Source organism: Pelobates fuscus, chromosome 5 (genome assembly GCF_036172605.1).
Source record: "Pelobates fuscus isolate aPelFus1 chromosome 5, aPelFus1.pri, whole genome shotgun sequence".
Taxonomy (NCBI): domain Eukaryota; kingdom Metazoa; phylum Chordata; class Amphibia; order Anura; family Pelobatidae; genus Pelobates; species Pelobates fuscus.
In genome coordinates this window covers 274,183,607-274,198,362 of record NC_086321.1, presented here as the reverse complement: position 1 = coordinate 274,198,362, position 14,756 = coordinate 274,183,607, and the positions used below count along the sequence as shown (strand labels likewise).

Genomic DNA, 14,756 nt, shown 5'->3' with positions numbered 1-14,756 from the left:
TAATTTAACGGAGGTCACCGGCTGCAAAAAAATTCTAAGATAAAGCATAAGATAAATAGCAAATTTACATTTACTTATTACATTATCACGCAAAGCACAAAAACGAAAAGAAGTAGACTGTTTTTATAATTTTCAGCATGTATCTTAATTGACAAGATAGTAGATCTGAGAATTATTCATATGTGTATGTGTGTTTGCTTGACAATTAAATCTAAGTAGGTTACTGTGTTTCATAGCCAAAGTGACCATGCAAGACAAAGAATTTGCTTCAAAAGCAAAGGCTATAAACAGCAGGCCTGGAGTGGCTAATGGGTAAATATGAATAATTCCATGAGGACTGCAATACTAGTCGACTAGGGACTGGCTAGAAAGACTGGGGCATCTCCACAAGCAGGCTAGTAAATAATAGAAGTATATATCCCAGCAGCCACCAAGTAAAATATCAACTGGATGCGGATCCTTTGCCACGTCCCAGCTACTATATGCCGCAATGTGTAGGAGCTATAGCGGCTTAAGATACTTCCTGCATGGTCTTCTGATAATTCAATAACGGAGAGCAATGTGGAGTGTGATAGAGTATCCCTGGCCCTCAAGGCTCACATTGAAATCTGTAACTGAATTATTAGAAGACCATCCCAGAAACAGGGCAGGCCTCCATCGCTCCTACACATGACATCCATAAACACGGTTTCACTGTATGGCAGCAACAGAAGAAGATGAGGCAACTGCAACTGTGAGGTACACATCCTGTACATCCCTATGAAATGATCAGAGGCTGATGGTGTGTCATGCTGCCTTGGTAATCACCATCTCTTTTTACTTTTGCTAGTCCATAACAAGTGAGTGAAGAGTGACAGTTTCTGATATTAACTAAAAATAGTAAAATGTTACCTTTATTGCAGTCTGCTGCTGCTGGCTCTGTCCCTGGTCTGCCTCCTTGGCTGACATCATCAGAAGTGATGATCTGAGCCAATCACAATGCTTTCCCACAGGAAAGCAATGGATTGGCTGAGAATGTCAAGGAGGCAGATCAGGGGCAAAGCCAGCACAAGCCAAAAGCCACCCTGACCAATCAATGAAATCAATGCATCTCTATGAGGAAAGTTCAGTGTCTCCATGCAGAGGGTGGAGACACTGAATGTCAGTCACACTGTGCAGCACTGCCCCAGGAAGCACCTCTAGTAGCCATATGAGGAGTGGCCAATGGAGGTATCCCTAGGCTGTAATGTAAACACTGCCTTTTCTCTGAAAAGACAGTGTTTACTGCAATAAGTCTGAAGGGATTGATTATACGCACCAGAACATGTACAATAAGCTGTAGTTGTTCTGGTGACTATAGTGTCCCTTTAAGAATATGTTTTCAATTATAGACCAGAGCCACTCGGACATCTAGATGTCCTGTAAGAAATTGCTGAGGTTTTGCTAACAAATATGATTATTATCAGTGCTTTGAACTATTTTGATGAAAAAAAGCTCTTCATTGGGTAATTCTCAAAATATTTTGTACTTGTCTATTGTAAATTCAATCGTGGATTACGAGTTTGTAGAGCTAGCTCTGCATGCAATCATGCTGAAATAACACTTACCTTAAACATAACAGGAGTGAACCAAGCAGGCATAAAGACTAAGTTGCAAAGTCGAGAGGTAGGACACTGCTGGTCAATGCACACAAGCAGTGCAACATCACCAAGTTTTCCCTGGCCCATGATCTCTACCGGGACTTTAAGAATTATTTCATTTTGTTCTTCATAGACTCCTGGTTGGAGCACAATACGGTCATAAATATTAGCTGAAGCTACAGCAGTCCTGAGGTTTTCATACTCACAGCCATAACCAACGTAGAGAACTCTGCGGTCTTTCTTCCTCCGGAATAAATATAAACAGTTGGAGGATTCCAGATCCTGTGCACTTTTAGTCCATGTTTTTGATGCAACATAATGCTGCTTGAAAGCTTCTCTCCATGACCTGGGCTCTACTTCAGGTTGGATTGGCCAGTTCGGGTGCCTGCACTCTACACAACACAAGCACATTTGCCGCCATCGAGTGTTATCCAGACTGAGAATGAGATCATACCAGGACCTGCAGACCAAGCCACAGCGCCCCAGGTCACGCAAAGGCAGGTATGCTAGAATTAGACGCCACAGTTCCAGTGGTAGACCACCAATCTCCATAATACCCTGACAATTAGAATGGGAAAAAAAAAAGAATGGTAAATGTGAAATTCACTCATGACAGTAAAATTAAAAACTTCTCAGAACACAAACACTGATAGCACTGAAAGAATATAACAATATATATGACTGTGTATCTTCGTGTGTATGTGACTTTGTGTGATTGTGTTTCTATCTATGTATGTGACGGTGTTTCTATGTACATGTGTTTAAATATGTATGAATGATTGTTTGTAAATGTCTACAGGGCAGGATTAAAAGGGACACTGTAAGAACTAAAACACCTTTAGCTTAATGATGCAGTATCTTACTGATCAAATACCGTCCATTTAGGAGTTAAAGTGAACCTGTCCGCAATAAAACATGTAGATGACAAGTTCATCACTAGTAGTATGGCACTATTCCATGCACTTCTGGTTAAACTACAGATTAAAAGTTATACTACCAATTCAATATATAGTGGTGGTAGCAATATGCTGTGGGGGTGTTTTTCAGCAGGGACTGGTGGACTTGCGGGAAAGCTGAACGTAGCAAAATAAAGAGAGAAAGATTCTTAATGAAAACCTGGCCCAAAGCACTCAGGACCTCAGATTGGGACAAAGGTTCACCTTCCAAAGGGACAATTACCCAAAGCACACAATCAAGAAAATGTAAGATTTGCTTAAGGACGACTCTGTGAATATCCTTGAGAATCCGAATTTAAACTCAACAGAACATTTCAGGAGGGACCTAAAAATAACTGTCTACCGACAGTCATAATCCAACCTGATGGGAGCCTGTGAGGATCTGCAGACATGAATGGCAGAAACTAGAAAACCCAGGATCATATCCAAAAAGAATGAAGGCTTTAATGGCTACCAAAGGTACTTCAGTACTAGTTAAGAGTCTAAATACTTACGTCAAGATGATATTTCAGTTTTTCCCATTTAATTTATCTGCAATGGTATCAAAAATCTGGTTTTGCTTTGTCACTATTTGAACTGAGTATAGATTGATGTGAAAAGAAAAAAAAACAGACAACTGGAACATTGTCAAATGAGGTCTAAATACTTCCTGAATGCACTGTACCTGCGATCAGAAATTCAAATCACCCACCTGTAGCCCAACGTATCTGTGGTAAGCAAAAAGCTAGTTGAGAAGAGATATCAGCAGCCATTAGGACTTCAAAATAAGCCATACATAAGGGTTGATTTTTTTTTTACATTACTTTGCCTATTATGATATATCTATATTTTATGAAAAAAGTCCCAATGTGAGAAGAAAAAAGCAATTTGAAAAAAGAAAGTTGAAAATCCAATAGGTTTGTAAGATTGGCTTTTATTTGAAATATCATGCTCAGACAAGTTCACATATATTTGCAAAAAATGTCAGTGTTATCTGTTATATATTATATTGAAAGAAGCCCTCAATTTTTAACAAAGACTTCATGGAAAGGCCATGTTTTATTTTAGATATACCCATCTAAAATAAACCCTGCATTCTAATTAGCTGATTGGTACTCCTTGCTAATTAAAATGCAACTGGAATTCAAAAAATGGTCCATGACCTGAAAATTCACTATAAGTACAGCGTCAGCTGCATATTTTCCTTGAATTTCTTTATAACAACATAATTCAAACTGAAACATTTCTGTTCATTATTATTATTATTATTTTATTATTTATATAGCGCCAACAAATTCCGTAGCGCTGTACAATGGGTGGACTAACAGACACATAATTGAGATCAGACCACTGGACGTACAGGAACAGAGGGGGTTGAGGGCCCTGCTCAATGAGCTTACATGCTAGAGGGAGTGGGGTATAATGACACAAAGAGTTAAAGTAGGGGAATTAAATAATTTGTTAGAGAAGGGTTTATTGAGTGCTTGGTAGGTCATTTTTGACAGTTGCAGGAAAGGAGTCATGGGGTGGGGGATGAGAAGCCTGCTGACAGTTTAATTGATACGCTTTAATGAAGAAGTGAGTTTTCAAAGATTTTTTGAAGGAGTGGAGGCTGGGTGAAAGTCTGATTGAGGAGGGAAGGGAGTTCCACAGAATAGGTGCAGCCCTAGAGAAGTCTTGAAGGCAAGCATCAGAGGTGGAGATCCGGGCAGAGGAAAGGCGTAGGTCTTGGGCTGAGCGCAGGGGTCTCGACGGGACATACTTGTGTATGAGGGAGGATAGGTATGTTGGAGCAGCATTTGTAAGCAAGGGATTTGTAAGCAAGCGCCAGAATTTTGAATTGGACCCCATATCTAACTGGAAGCCAATGCAGGGACTGACAGAGCGTGGAGGCGTGGGAGGTGCGACTGGACATGAAAATAAGCCTCGCAGCCGCATTCATTATAGATTGCAGCGGTGCAAGCTGGGAACATGTAAGACCGGTGAGAAGGGGATTGCAGTAGTCGAGGCGAGAGAGAACAACAGCATGAACCAGTATCTTAGCCGCGTCCGGCGTTAGATATGGGCGGATGCGCGCTATGTTGCATTATTAATGTTTGCTATTTATATACTATATAGTGTACAATTGCATTAGTAAGAGAAGCAAAGGTTAAACTATAACTTCTTTAACCCCTTAAGGACCAAACTTCTGGAATAAAAGGGAATCATGACATGTCACACATGTCATGTGTCCTTAAGGGGTTAATGAACCATCAGTTCCAGAGACAACACTAAGATAAAGCAACAAAGGTTACTTACCACCTATGCATATCTATGTTGCAGTGACTTTGCCAGCACATGATGCCTCTGGTGCCCATGTGCATTTTACAAATAAATGCTATACATATGTATGGCCACTAGGCCATTTCTCCAGCAGTGCCGTATGTGCACATGTACAAGGCTCTTGCAAGGAGCCTTTCCTGATCATAAAAACGTTATACTATATAAAACTGTATTCTTTGTTAAGTTTTTCCCAACAAAGCATGTACATTTAAACATTTTTTTAAAATTGTTTTAAATTAGCTTTGGAACTGCCTCCAATAGAGAATCAGTCCAGTTGTATGATAAAAGGTTGAGATGGTTTGTGATTGAAAAATATTTTATTTTAAATATATTGCCTATGCTATTCAGATAATGTTCAATTTCATTCCCTGAAAACTTGAATCACCGTACTGCTTAGAATGACAAAGGTAATTCCAACACAGCAAAAACAAGTCGGCAGAGACAACAGTCTTTGGGATTGGATCCAGCCCCGACATGCAATTCAGTGGCCATAAATGCAGGAGTTGGCAGAGTACTTTGAGTTGGTTCTAAAATTCTGTAGCATGCCATCATGAATGTGACAACAACTACAGTGGATATCACAACCGTCAACCTATCAATTAATTGACATCAAGCATTTTTACTGAGCAAGTGAAAAGATTAAATTGGCATCCCACTAAGGAAACCTAATTTAAAAGATGATGGAATAATTAAAACATGAATGAAGGAGTCACCGACTAATATACTAATAATATATTAATTATCTTTTTCTAGAGAGTCAAAAGAGAATAATCGGATTCAGAATTCTAACAATAGATTATCATCTGCCCCAAACTTCTATCTGCTTTACAGCACTTGTGTGAAGTGCCACTTTTCTAATTTTCATCTATAACTAACCTGAAACGTTGATACTTGGTACTTAAAGCTTATTATTCCGTTATGAATCCTATAATTTCACAAAATGCAATTATATTGATTGTTAGTTCATCTGATGTGTCCAGAGGGCTGTAATTTTGGAAATCATTCAAGGGGATTTCCATGATTATCTTTCTCTTGGATATCGTTGCACGATTATCTAAAAAATAATAGTAGAAAGAAATGGAACAATAATGATTTGCCTCTCGTATCTCTCCTCTCTGCAAGAAACAGCATTTATGGGATACAACAAAATCTTCCATCGTGTTGCCAAAGTGAAAACATTAAGTATTTTGTAACCTAGGAGTTACTATTAGCTTTGGGTTTATTCCAAAATCATTGCATAAAAAGTGAACAATTAAGCCACTTCCAGGTAAAATTGCTTGCTTAGAAAATGGATATATTTATACAGTATATCTCAAACTTTTATCAAACCCCAGGCATATATTGAGGTCTATGTAAGTTGAGGACTCTCAAATCTTTTTTTTTTTTGCATCACAAGCACGTAAACTAAGTTAAATGAAAGCCATGTTGATAAGGAAGAATGATATTTAATAAGAAATTATTAAAAAAATAAGCCATATGGCAGTTCTCTTATATATGCAGTAAATTACTATTTTTTTTTTTTTTTTTTTTTTTAATTCTTTATTTTTGAGTGCAAGAGTGAACAAAGCAGCTTACTCTGCCACAATAACATTAGTAAGCTTGGACATAACACAGCGATTCACAAATATGGCATTTAAGTGGTGCACATTTTTGTATATAAATGCATAGTCTAAGCATATACGTCTACTGGCTACTCATACAATAATCCAAGTATACAAGCTAGATAAAGACAGTGCTAGTGCTGAAATTAGTGGTTTAATTTTGTGAAGGGAAGGCACTTGTTTTAAATGTTGCTTTACGTTAATGGCCCTGTGCCCTTAAGTAAGTAGTTGTGTTTAGTCTTACTATCGGTAAGAGTGAATAAACCTGAGTATGCTTCCAGTAAACCAAAATCAACCTGTCTAAGGGAAATTAAGATTAGTGAAAAAAAAAACAGGAGAATATTTTAGGTTAAGAAAAGGCATTAAGCTTGTGTGGTCGAGTGAGAGGGTGCATGGGTAACACAGTGGCTGAAAGCTTTTTAAGGGAGATACTCATGTAATACTAATACCTGACCTCTATAGAAGTATATTGGTTGCTAGAGAGGCTCATACTGTGTGGGGCAGTGAATATCAGAATGTTAGAATGCAGGTGAAAGTAATAATAATAGCCCTTTGGGGGCACATGCGTCCAGCAATAAAGTATTAGAGCACACAATGCGGAGTATACCCGAAAAAACAAATTTTACTGTTCGCTATGCCCTCAGACTCCGCTTCAGGGTGTAGAAGGGCAGGGCAATTGCAGGAGCAGTTCCCATCACTCAGCCTATGCCCAGTCTGGAGGCCCGGAGTATGACCCCCACCCTGAGGGCCCAAGAAGACCCCAGCTGGGGGCTGTTTATTGAGTCTGCAAGCAAGAGTCGTCGGTCGTTTCTCCAGACCTGGCAGGCAGCGTGCAGCTGGATGCTGCTCTGTACTATGGCGGATCGACGCTGCTTGTCGTTCATTCGGTTATGGCCGCCATGCAGGGTGGTCGGAAACCAGGGTGCCCACTGCTTTGAGCATAGAGGATTGCGAAGTTTAGGATGGTCAAGGGAGCTGTAGTGAGCTGGTTGGGTTGAGTCTACCCACGGCTCAGTCGGCAGGAGTGGGTACGCCATCTTGATTTTTGGTGTGCTGTCATGTAAGTCGCCCCGATATAGTGAACCTCGTGGGCCTCCCCTCCTTTGTGTGCCGATGTGCCGAGCGGGTTGGGGTCTTCCCTTCCAGCCTTTCCATTGCTTGGAGGTGTCGCAGGGGCCCCCTTGCATGCCGAAGCTCAGCTGGGCAGTGGTAGGTGCTCTCCGGCCTGACCGGGTGTGTGCACACCTCTCATGCGGTGTGGTCTTGTGCAGGTATGTAGCTTGTGTTTGTGTTCCCGGGGCCAGTGATCGAGTTGTCAGCACACGCTGCTTCTCCTCCATCGCAGCCCAGAACCTATTGAAGATTAGGTCTAGTTTGGCCAAAATTGAGTCGTCCAGGGTCTCGGCTGGGTCTCTGGTGGTGATCTCCGCCATTTTGGTTGCCACGCGGGGCCTCTCCATTCGGCAACAGCGGATGCAAGGTTTGTGGTGGGAGAACTCCTGGGACCGGGATGACCCCCACCGGTCCAAAGGGGGGGGGGGGGGAAGCAGTAGTCTGCTCAGTGTAAGGTAATGCAGCGTCTGGAGAGCGGCCGTCTCTCCGACGCCTGACGAGCTTGCAGGCCGCTAGAAGTGGCAAGTCGGTAATCTGGACCTGGGGAGTGCTATGTTTGGTACCAAACGATGCACTGGGGTCTCCTTAATACGCTAGTCGTGTTTTGCGGTGGTTCCTGCAGGTTGACTGATTTAGGTTGCTTATTTCGCCCGCTTATCTCAGGAGCTCGTGAGGCACACGTCTGCTCCGTTTGCCAGTCAAGCTCCGCCCCCAAATTACTATTTTTATTTATTTATTTTTTTATGATGAATCTGTTTTATGGTGAAGGAACTACATTGTTTTAAAATGATCCACCTATCACGAATGCAAAAAAAATAAAATGTTATGTCCATTAAACCATGATGCATAGCATAACAAATAGATATTTAAAAACGTGATAGCGTAGTCAACTGGCTCCTGAAAAGTCTGGAACAATAACAAATGCATTGGCAAAGGTATTAAACAGATTGGATTTTGTGTGGAGGATTGTTTTTCCGGCACATAAAAAAAAAATAGAGATAGTCAGAACTGACAACTTTGGATTTCTAGAATAAAGTCTTAGCCACTCACTAAGAATTGACCAAAGTTTTCCACATGGATATTTTCCAACCAAACATATTCACATATGCCATCGAAACGTTTTCGGAGTGTACCATTGTGTGGTCTGAAGTCGTTCCTCATCCATGTTGGAGTAAGGTTCATCATGCCAAAGGCTTGGAGCAGAGCAGGCGCAAGTTGAATGTGACTGTTTCTCGTTCCGTTCAATGGATGTGTGGCAGTTCTTCACAGTTGATGGCAGTTCAATCTGAACTTGATGAGGGCGGATGGGGTTCATTTGAATCTGATTGGGTTGGATATCTTTAATGTGGGGTTGCAAGCAGGTATAGAAGAGGTGCTGTCTGCAGGTGGGCGCTGTGCCGATACGGTGGAGTTGCAAGGTTGGCGTCGCGGTTTCATGGCCAGCGCTAGTGACGGAAGTGCCGAGTCGGCATGGGGAGTCGCAGACTGCAAGGGCTGATGGCGTAAGGCAGGCTGTCTAAGACTCTGGAAAATATATGGATTATCTGTCTGTTGGGAAATCACCCCAACCCCAACAGGTGGAAGGAATGCTGGTGCATTGATTGATTTAAATAAAGCTGTGGCCATGCCCTTATCCAATACACAGGTGTCATGTTATTATTGGGGGCAACGGGAATTATGTGTTAGGCTGATGTCAACATTGTGGATCGAGTGGTCCATGGTGGCGGTGGAGTTATGATATGGGCAGGCATATGTTATGGACAATAAACACAGGTGCATTTTATTGATGGCATTTTGAATGGACAGAGATACCGTGATGAGATCCTGAAGCCCATTGTTGTGACATTCATCCATGACCAACACCTCATGTTGCAGCTTGATAATGCACACCCCATGTTGCAAGGATCTGTACACAATTCCTGTAAGCTGAAAAAATCCCAGTTCTTGTATGGCCAGCATACGCACCGGACATGTCACCCATTAAGCATTTTTGGGCTGCTCTGGATCGGCATATACGACAGCATGTTCCAGGGCCGGCCAATATCCAGCAACTTCGCTCAGCCATTGAAGAGGAGTGGACCAACATTCCAAAGGCTACAATCAACAACTTGATCAACTCTATGCGCAGGAAATGTGTTGCACTGCATGAGGCAAATGGTGGTCACACCAGCTATGGACTGGTTTACAGACCCCCCCCCCCCCCCGGAATACAGTAAAGCTGCACATTTTAGAGTGGCCTTTTATTGTGGCCAGCCTAAGGCACACCTGTGCAATAATCATGCTGTTTAATCAGCATCTTGAGATATATATATATATATATATATATTTGGGAAGGCTGAGCCTGTGGGTGGAGCCTGTAGTTGTGGGAGTGGATATTGCTATAAATACACAGATCGCCCCTTCCTCCGGGCTGAGACTGTCTGCTTCACCCCACCCACCACTCCCTTTATCAAGCCATTTAAATTAGTGGGCCCTCTTTTTACAGGCCTACCCGAATGTCACACCACAACCGACTTGTGCACCACTAACACAACTCGGCTTATTGTCCCCAACCACAAATATCTATCTCTCTCATATCACTGCAGATTTGTGATTTCTGTGGGAAAAGCAAGTCTTATGGTTTGACTGGTGTGCAGATTTTTGTTTAACATTGGATTAACTATCCACAGACTTCAGGTGGAAGGGGTTTTCAATCACATTTTTTCCCCACCATAACCTACCGTATATACTCGAGTATAAGCCGACCCGAATATAAGCCGAGGCCCCTAATTTTACCCCAAAAAACTGGGAAAACTTATTGACTCGAGTATAAGACTAGGGTGGGAAATGCAGCAGCTACTGGTAAATTTCTAAATAAAATTAGATCCTAAAAAAATTATATTAATTGAATATTTATTTACAGTGTGTGTATATAATGAATGCAGAGTGTGCGTATGAGTGCAGTGCAGTGCGTGTATGAGTGCAGTGTGTGTGCGTATATATTCATTGAATATTTATTTCCAGTGTGTGTATATAATGAATGCAGTGTGTGTGTATGAGTGCAGTGTGTGTGTGTGTGTGTGTATGAGTGCAGTGTGTATGAGTGCAGTGTGTGTATGAATGCAGTGTGTATGAATGCAGTGTGTGAGTGCAGTGTGTGTGAGTGCAGTGTGTGTGAGTGCAGTGTGTGTATGAGTGCAGTGTGTGTATGAGTGCAGTGTGTGTATATGAATGAAGTGTGAGTGTGTGTGATGCAGTGTGTGTTTGTGTATGTGTTGGTGGGCATTTAATATATTATTAATTATTATTATTATTTTTTTATATTATTATTTTTTTTGCATTATTATTTATTATTTAATTATTAATAATTTTTTTTTTTTATTCTATTTTTTTTTCGTCCCCCCTCCCTGCTTGATACATAGCAGGGAGGGGGGCTCCTTCCCTGGTGGTCCAGTGTCATTGGTAGTTCAGTGGGGGGAAGAGGGGGGCTGGCAGAGCTGTACTTACCTTTCCTGCAGCTCCTGTCAGCTCTCTCCTCTACCGCGCGGTCTGTGCAGCTCTGTCAGCTCCCAGTATAAGTCTCGCGAGAGCCGCGGCTCTCGCGAGACTTACACTGGGAGCTGACCGAGGTGCTGAACGGACGGCGCGGAGGAGGAGAGAGCTGACAGGAGCTGCAGGAAAGGTAAGTACAGCTCTGCCAGCCCCCCTCTCCCCCCAGTCTGTATTATGGCAATGCAAATTGCCATAATACAGACTCTGACTCGAGTATAAGCCGAGTTGGTTTTTTTTAGCACAAAAAATGTGCTAAAAAACTCGGCTTATACTCGAGTATATACGGTATTTGGATTTTGCTTCCCAAGCACTACCAAGTCTCAATAAGCAAACCATTAACCAACCTCATGCTGATGAGTTGCATTAACAACGAAACAGCTGCCATGAGTGGTTTACTGGTTTTGCATCTTTTCCAAAGTTGTGTTCAAAGCTGTTTTATACAGCAAACACAGATTAAAAGGAATCCATGTTTAAAATGGAATGAGGCAAAAATGTGATTCTTTGTTAAACTAATTTGCATATGCCCATAGTCACATCACTGCAGATAGTGATTTCTGTGGGAAAAGCAAGTCTTATGGCTTGACTGGTGTGCAGATTTTATATATATATATATATATATATACACATATATATACACAGAAAAGAATCCAGGATGCACTCACAGGGCTTGGTGAAAAAATATTCCGATTTATTTAAATAATGTGCATAACACAAACAAATCAACCGACGTTTCGACCCCTGCGGGTCTTTTTCAAGGTTATTGTATCAACCAAAACATCGTAAATATCTTGTGTGAAAATCACAGAGTGAGGGGGGAGAGAGAGAAAAAAAAACACACAAGCAAACAGTGCAGAAGATGGTGCTAGAAGGGAGGAGTAAAAACTAAATAATTACTTATATTAAGAATGCATGAATTCCCATCCAAGAGTTACAGGATTTGCATGAAGGCCTATATCCAGCATACAAAGACACACACTCACACACATGTACATATAGACAAGTAGTGTATATGTACAAGTATACACAAGTACATACACACTATACACAAGTACATACAAAAATATACATATAAATACAACCAAATGCCCAAATATATGTTCATACACACCTACACATACATCCACACACAATGTGTCTACACATACATAGACCTATATATATGTACACATCCACCTATTCACATATAAATACATGTATGCTTTTATATACACACTTTATACATACACACACAAATACATATATGTATACGCATACACATAAACACATATACATATACGCACATGAATTCATATACACAAATATAAATGCACAGTCAGATATATAAGCATACATGCATGCGAGTATGGGAAACCATAGATCTACACATAGCACTTTGTATATTTGATCGAACAAACATATTGGAATGCATTTTAAAATGTTGATACATATGACAGAACAGTAAGATAATGCTGGGAGAGTGTTCATGTAAAGTGTTGGTAGTGGGACAGGAAACCCAAATCAATATTTAGTCCTCTATGCGTGCTGTTAAACAATTTGATCATTCTGGCTTCCAAAGTTTTTCTTTCTTGGGTATTTTTAAAACACCCTTTCAGTACTTAGATTTTTAGGTCCTTCATTGAGGGGCCAGGCTAAGTAAAATGGTGTCCGACAGGAGTGCAGTACGATCTTTCTTTGTGGTGTTTAACCCCTTAACACCGCAGCCAAATGTACAAGTTGTGAACGAAACAAAATGTAAACAAAACCTGGCATTTGCGCTATATGTCTGTCCAACCGTAATTCACCTCTTTCATATTAAATGCACCCACACTTATTATATATCATTTTATTCAGGGGAAACAGGGCTTTCATTTAATATCAAATATTTTGCTATGAAACATAATTTAATATGAAACAAATGGGAGAAAATAAGATTTTTTTTTCATTTTTTTAGTTCTACATGACATTTTAACTGTCAATGTCATAATACTGTTTACTTTTACTGCAATAAAATACACATATTTGTATTCAGCAAAGTCTCACGTGTAAAACAGTACCCCCTATGTACAGGTTTTATGGTGTTTTGGGAAGTTACAGGGTCAAATATAGCGTGTTACATTTGAAATTGAAATTCGTCAGATTGGTTACGTTGCCTTTGAGACTGTATAGTAGCCCAGGAAATAAATTTACACCCATAATGGCATACCATTTGCAATAGTAGACGACCCAAGGTATTGCAAATGGGGTATGTCCAGTCTTTTTTAGTAGCCATTTGGTCACAAACACTGGCCAAAGTTAGCGTTAGTATTTGTTTGTGTGTGAAAAATGCAAAAAACGCCAATTTTGTCCAGTGTTTGTGACTAAGTGGCTACTAAAAAAGACTGGACATACCCCATTTGCAATACCTTGGGTTGTCTACTATTGCAAATAGTATGCCATCATAGGGGTAATTTTCATTCTTGGGCTACCATAGGGTCATAAAGGCAACGTAAGCAATCTGGCGAATTTTAATGTGAAAAAAATGAAACACAAGCCTTATATTTGACGCTGTAATTTTTGAAAACACCATAAAACCTGTACATGAGGGGTACTGTTGTACTCGGGAGACTTCGCTGAACACAAATATTTGTGTTTCAAAACAGTAAAAAGTATTGCAGCAGTAATATCGTCCACGTAAGTGCTGTTGCGTGAAAAATGCAAAAAACGTAACTTTTACTGGCGATATCATCGTTGTAATAAATTTTACTGTTTTGAAACACTAATATTTGTTTTCAGCGAAGTCTCCCGAGTAAAACAGTACCCCCCATGTACAGGTTTTATGGTGTCTTGGAAAGTTATAGGGTTAAATATAGTTCTAGCAAATTAAATTCCTTACACTTTCGGCATGGGTTGTCAGGCAGGTCCCGCTAATTGTAATTAATTAGGATACCTAATTATGTAAAATTATTACATAAATATATGTGTAGAATTAATATATGTATATATATACCGTATATACTCGAGTATAAGCCGACCCGAATATAAGCCGAGGCCCCTAATTTTACCCCAAAAAACTGGGAAAACTTATTGACTCGAGTATAAGACTATGGTGGGAAATGCAGCAGCTACTGGTAAATTTCTAAATAAAATTAGATCCTTAAAAAATTATATTAATTGAATATTTATTTACAGTGTGTGTATATAATGAATGCAGTGTGTGTATGAGAATGCAGTGTGTGTGTATGAGAATGCAGTGTGTGTGTATGAGAATGCAGTGTGTGTATGAGTGCAGTGTGTATATGAGTGCAGTGTGTATATGAATGCAGTGTGTGTATATGAATGCAGTGTGTGTGTATGAGAATGCTGTGTGTATGAGTGCAGTGTGTGTGTATGAGAATGCTGTGTATGAGTGCAGTGTGTGTGTGTATGAGTTCAGTGTGTGTGTATGAATGCAGTGTGCGTGTATGAATGCTGTGTGTATGAGTGCAGTGTGTGTGTGTATGAGAATGCTGTGTGTATGAGTGCAGTGTGTGTGTGTATGAATGCAGTGTGTGTGTATGAATGCAGTGTGTGTGTGTGTATGAATGCTGTGTGTGTGTATGAATGCTGTGTGTATGAGTGCAGTGTGTGTGTATGAGAATGCTGTGTGTATGAGAATACAGTGTGTGTGTATGAATACA

At 40.5% G+C, this 14,756-nt stretch overlaps 1 protein-coding gene across 1 annotated transcript in view; it reads right to left on the bottom strand.

The window, feature by feature from the left end:
* FBXO10 (F-box protein 10) overlaps nt 1–14,756 on the bottom strand; it is a 159,777-nt gene that overhangs the window by 111,614 nt on the left and 33,407 nt on the right. The window contains exon 2 of the mRNA XM_063457265.1: nt 1,587–2,177. Within this exon, the coding sequence (XP_063313335.1) occupies nt 1,587–2,171 (585 nt within the window). The 5' untranslated portion in view covers nt 2,172–2,177. The remainder of the gene's footprint in view (nt 1–1,586; nt 2,178–14,756) is intronic.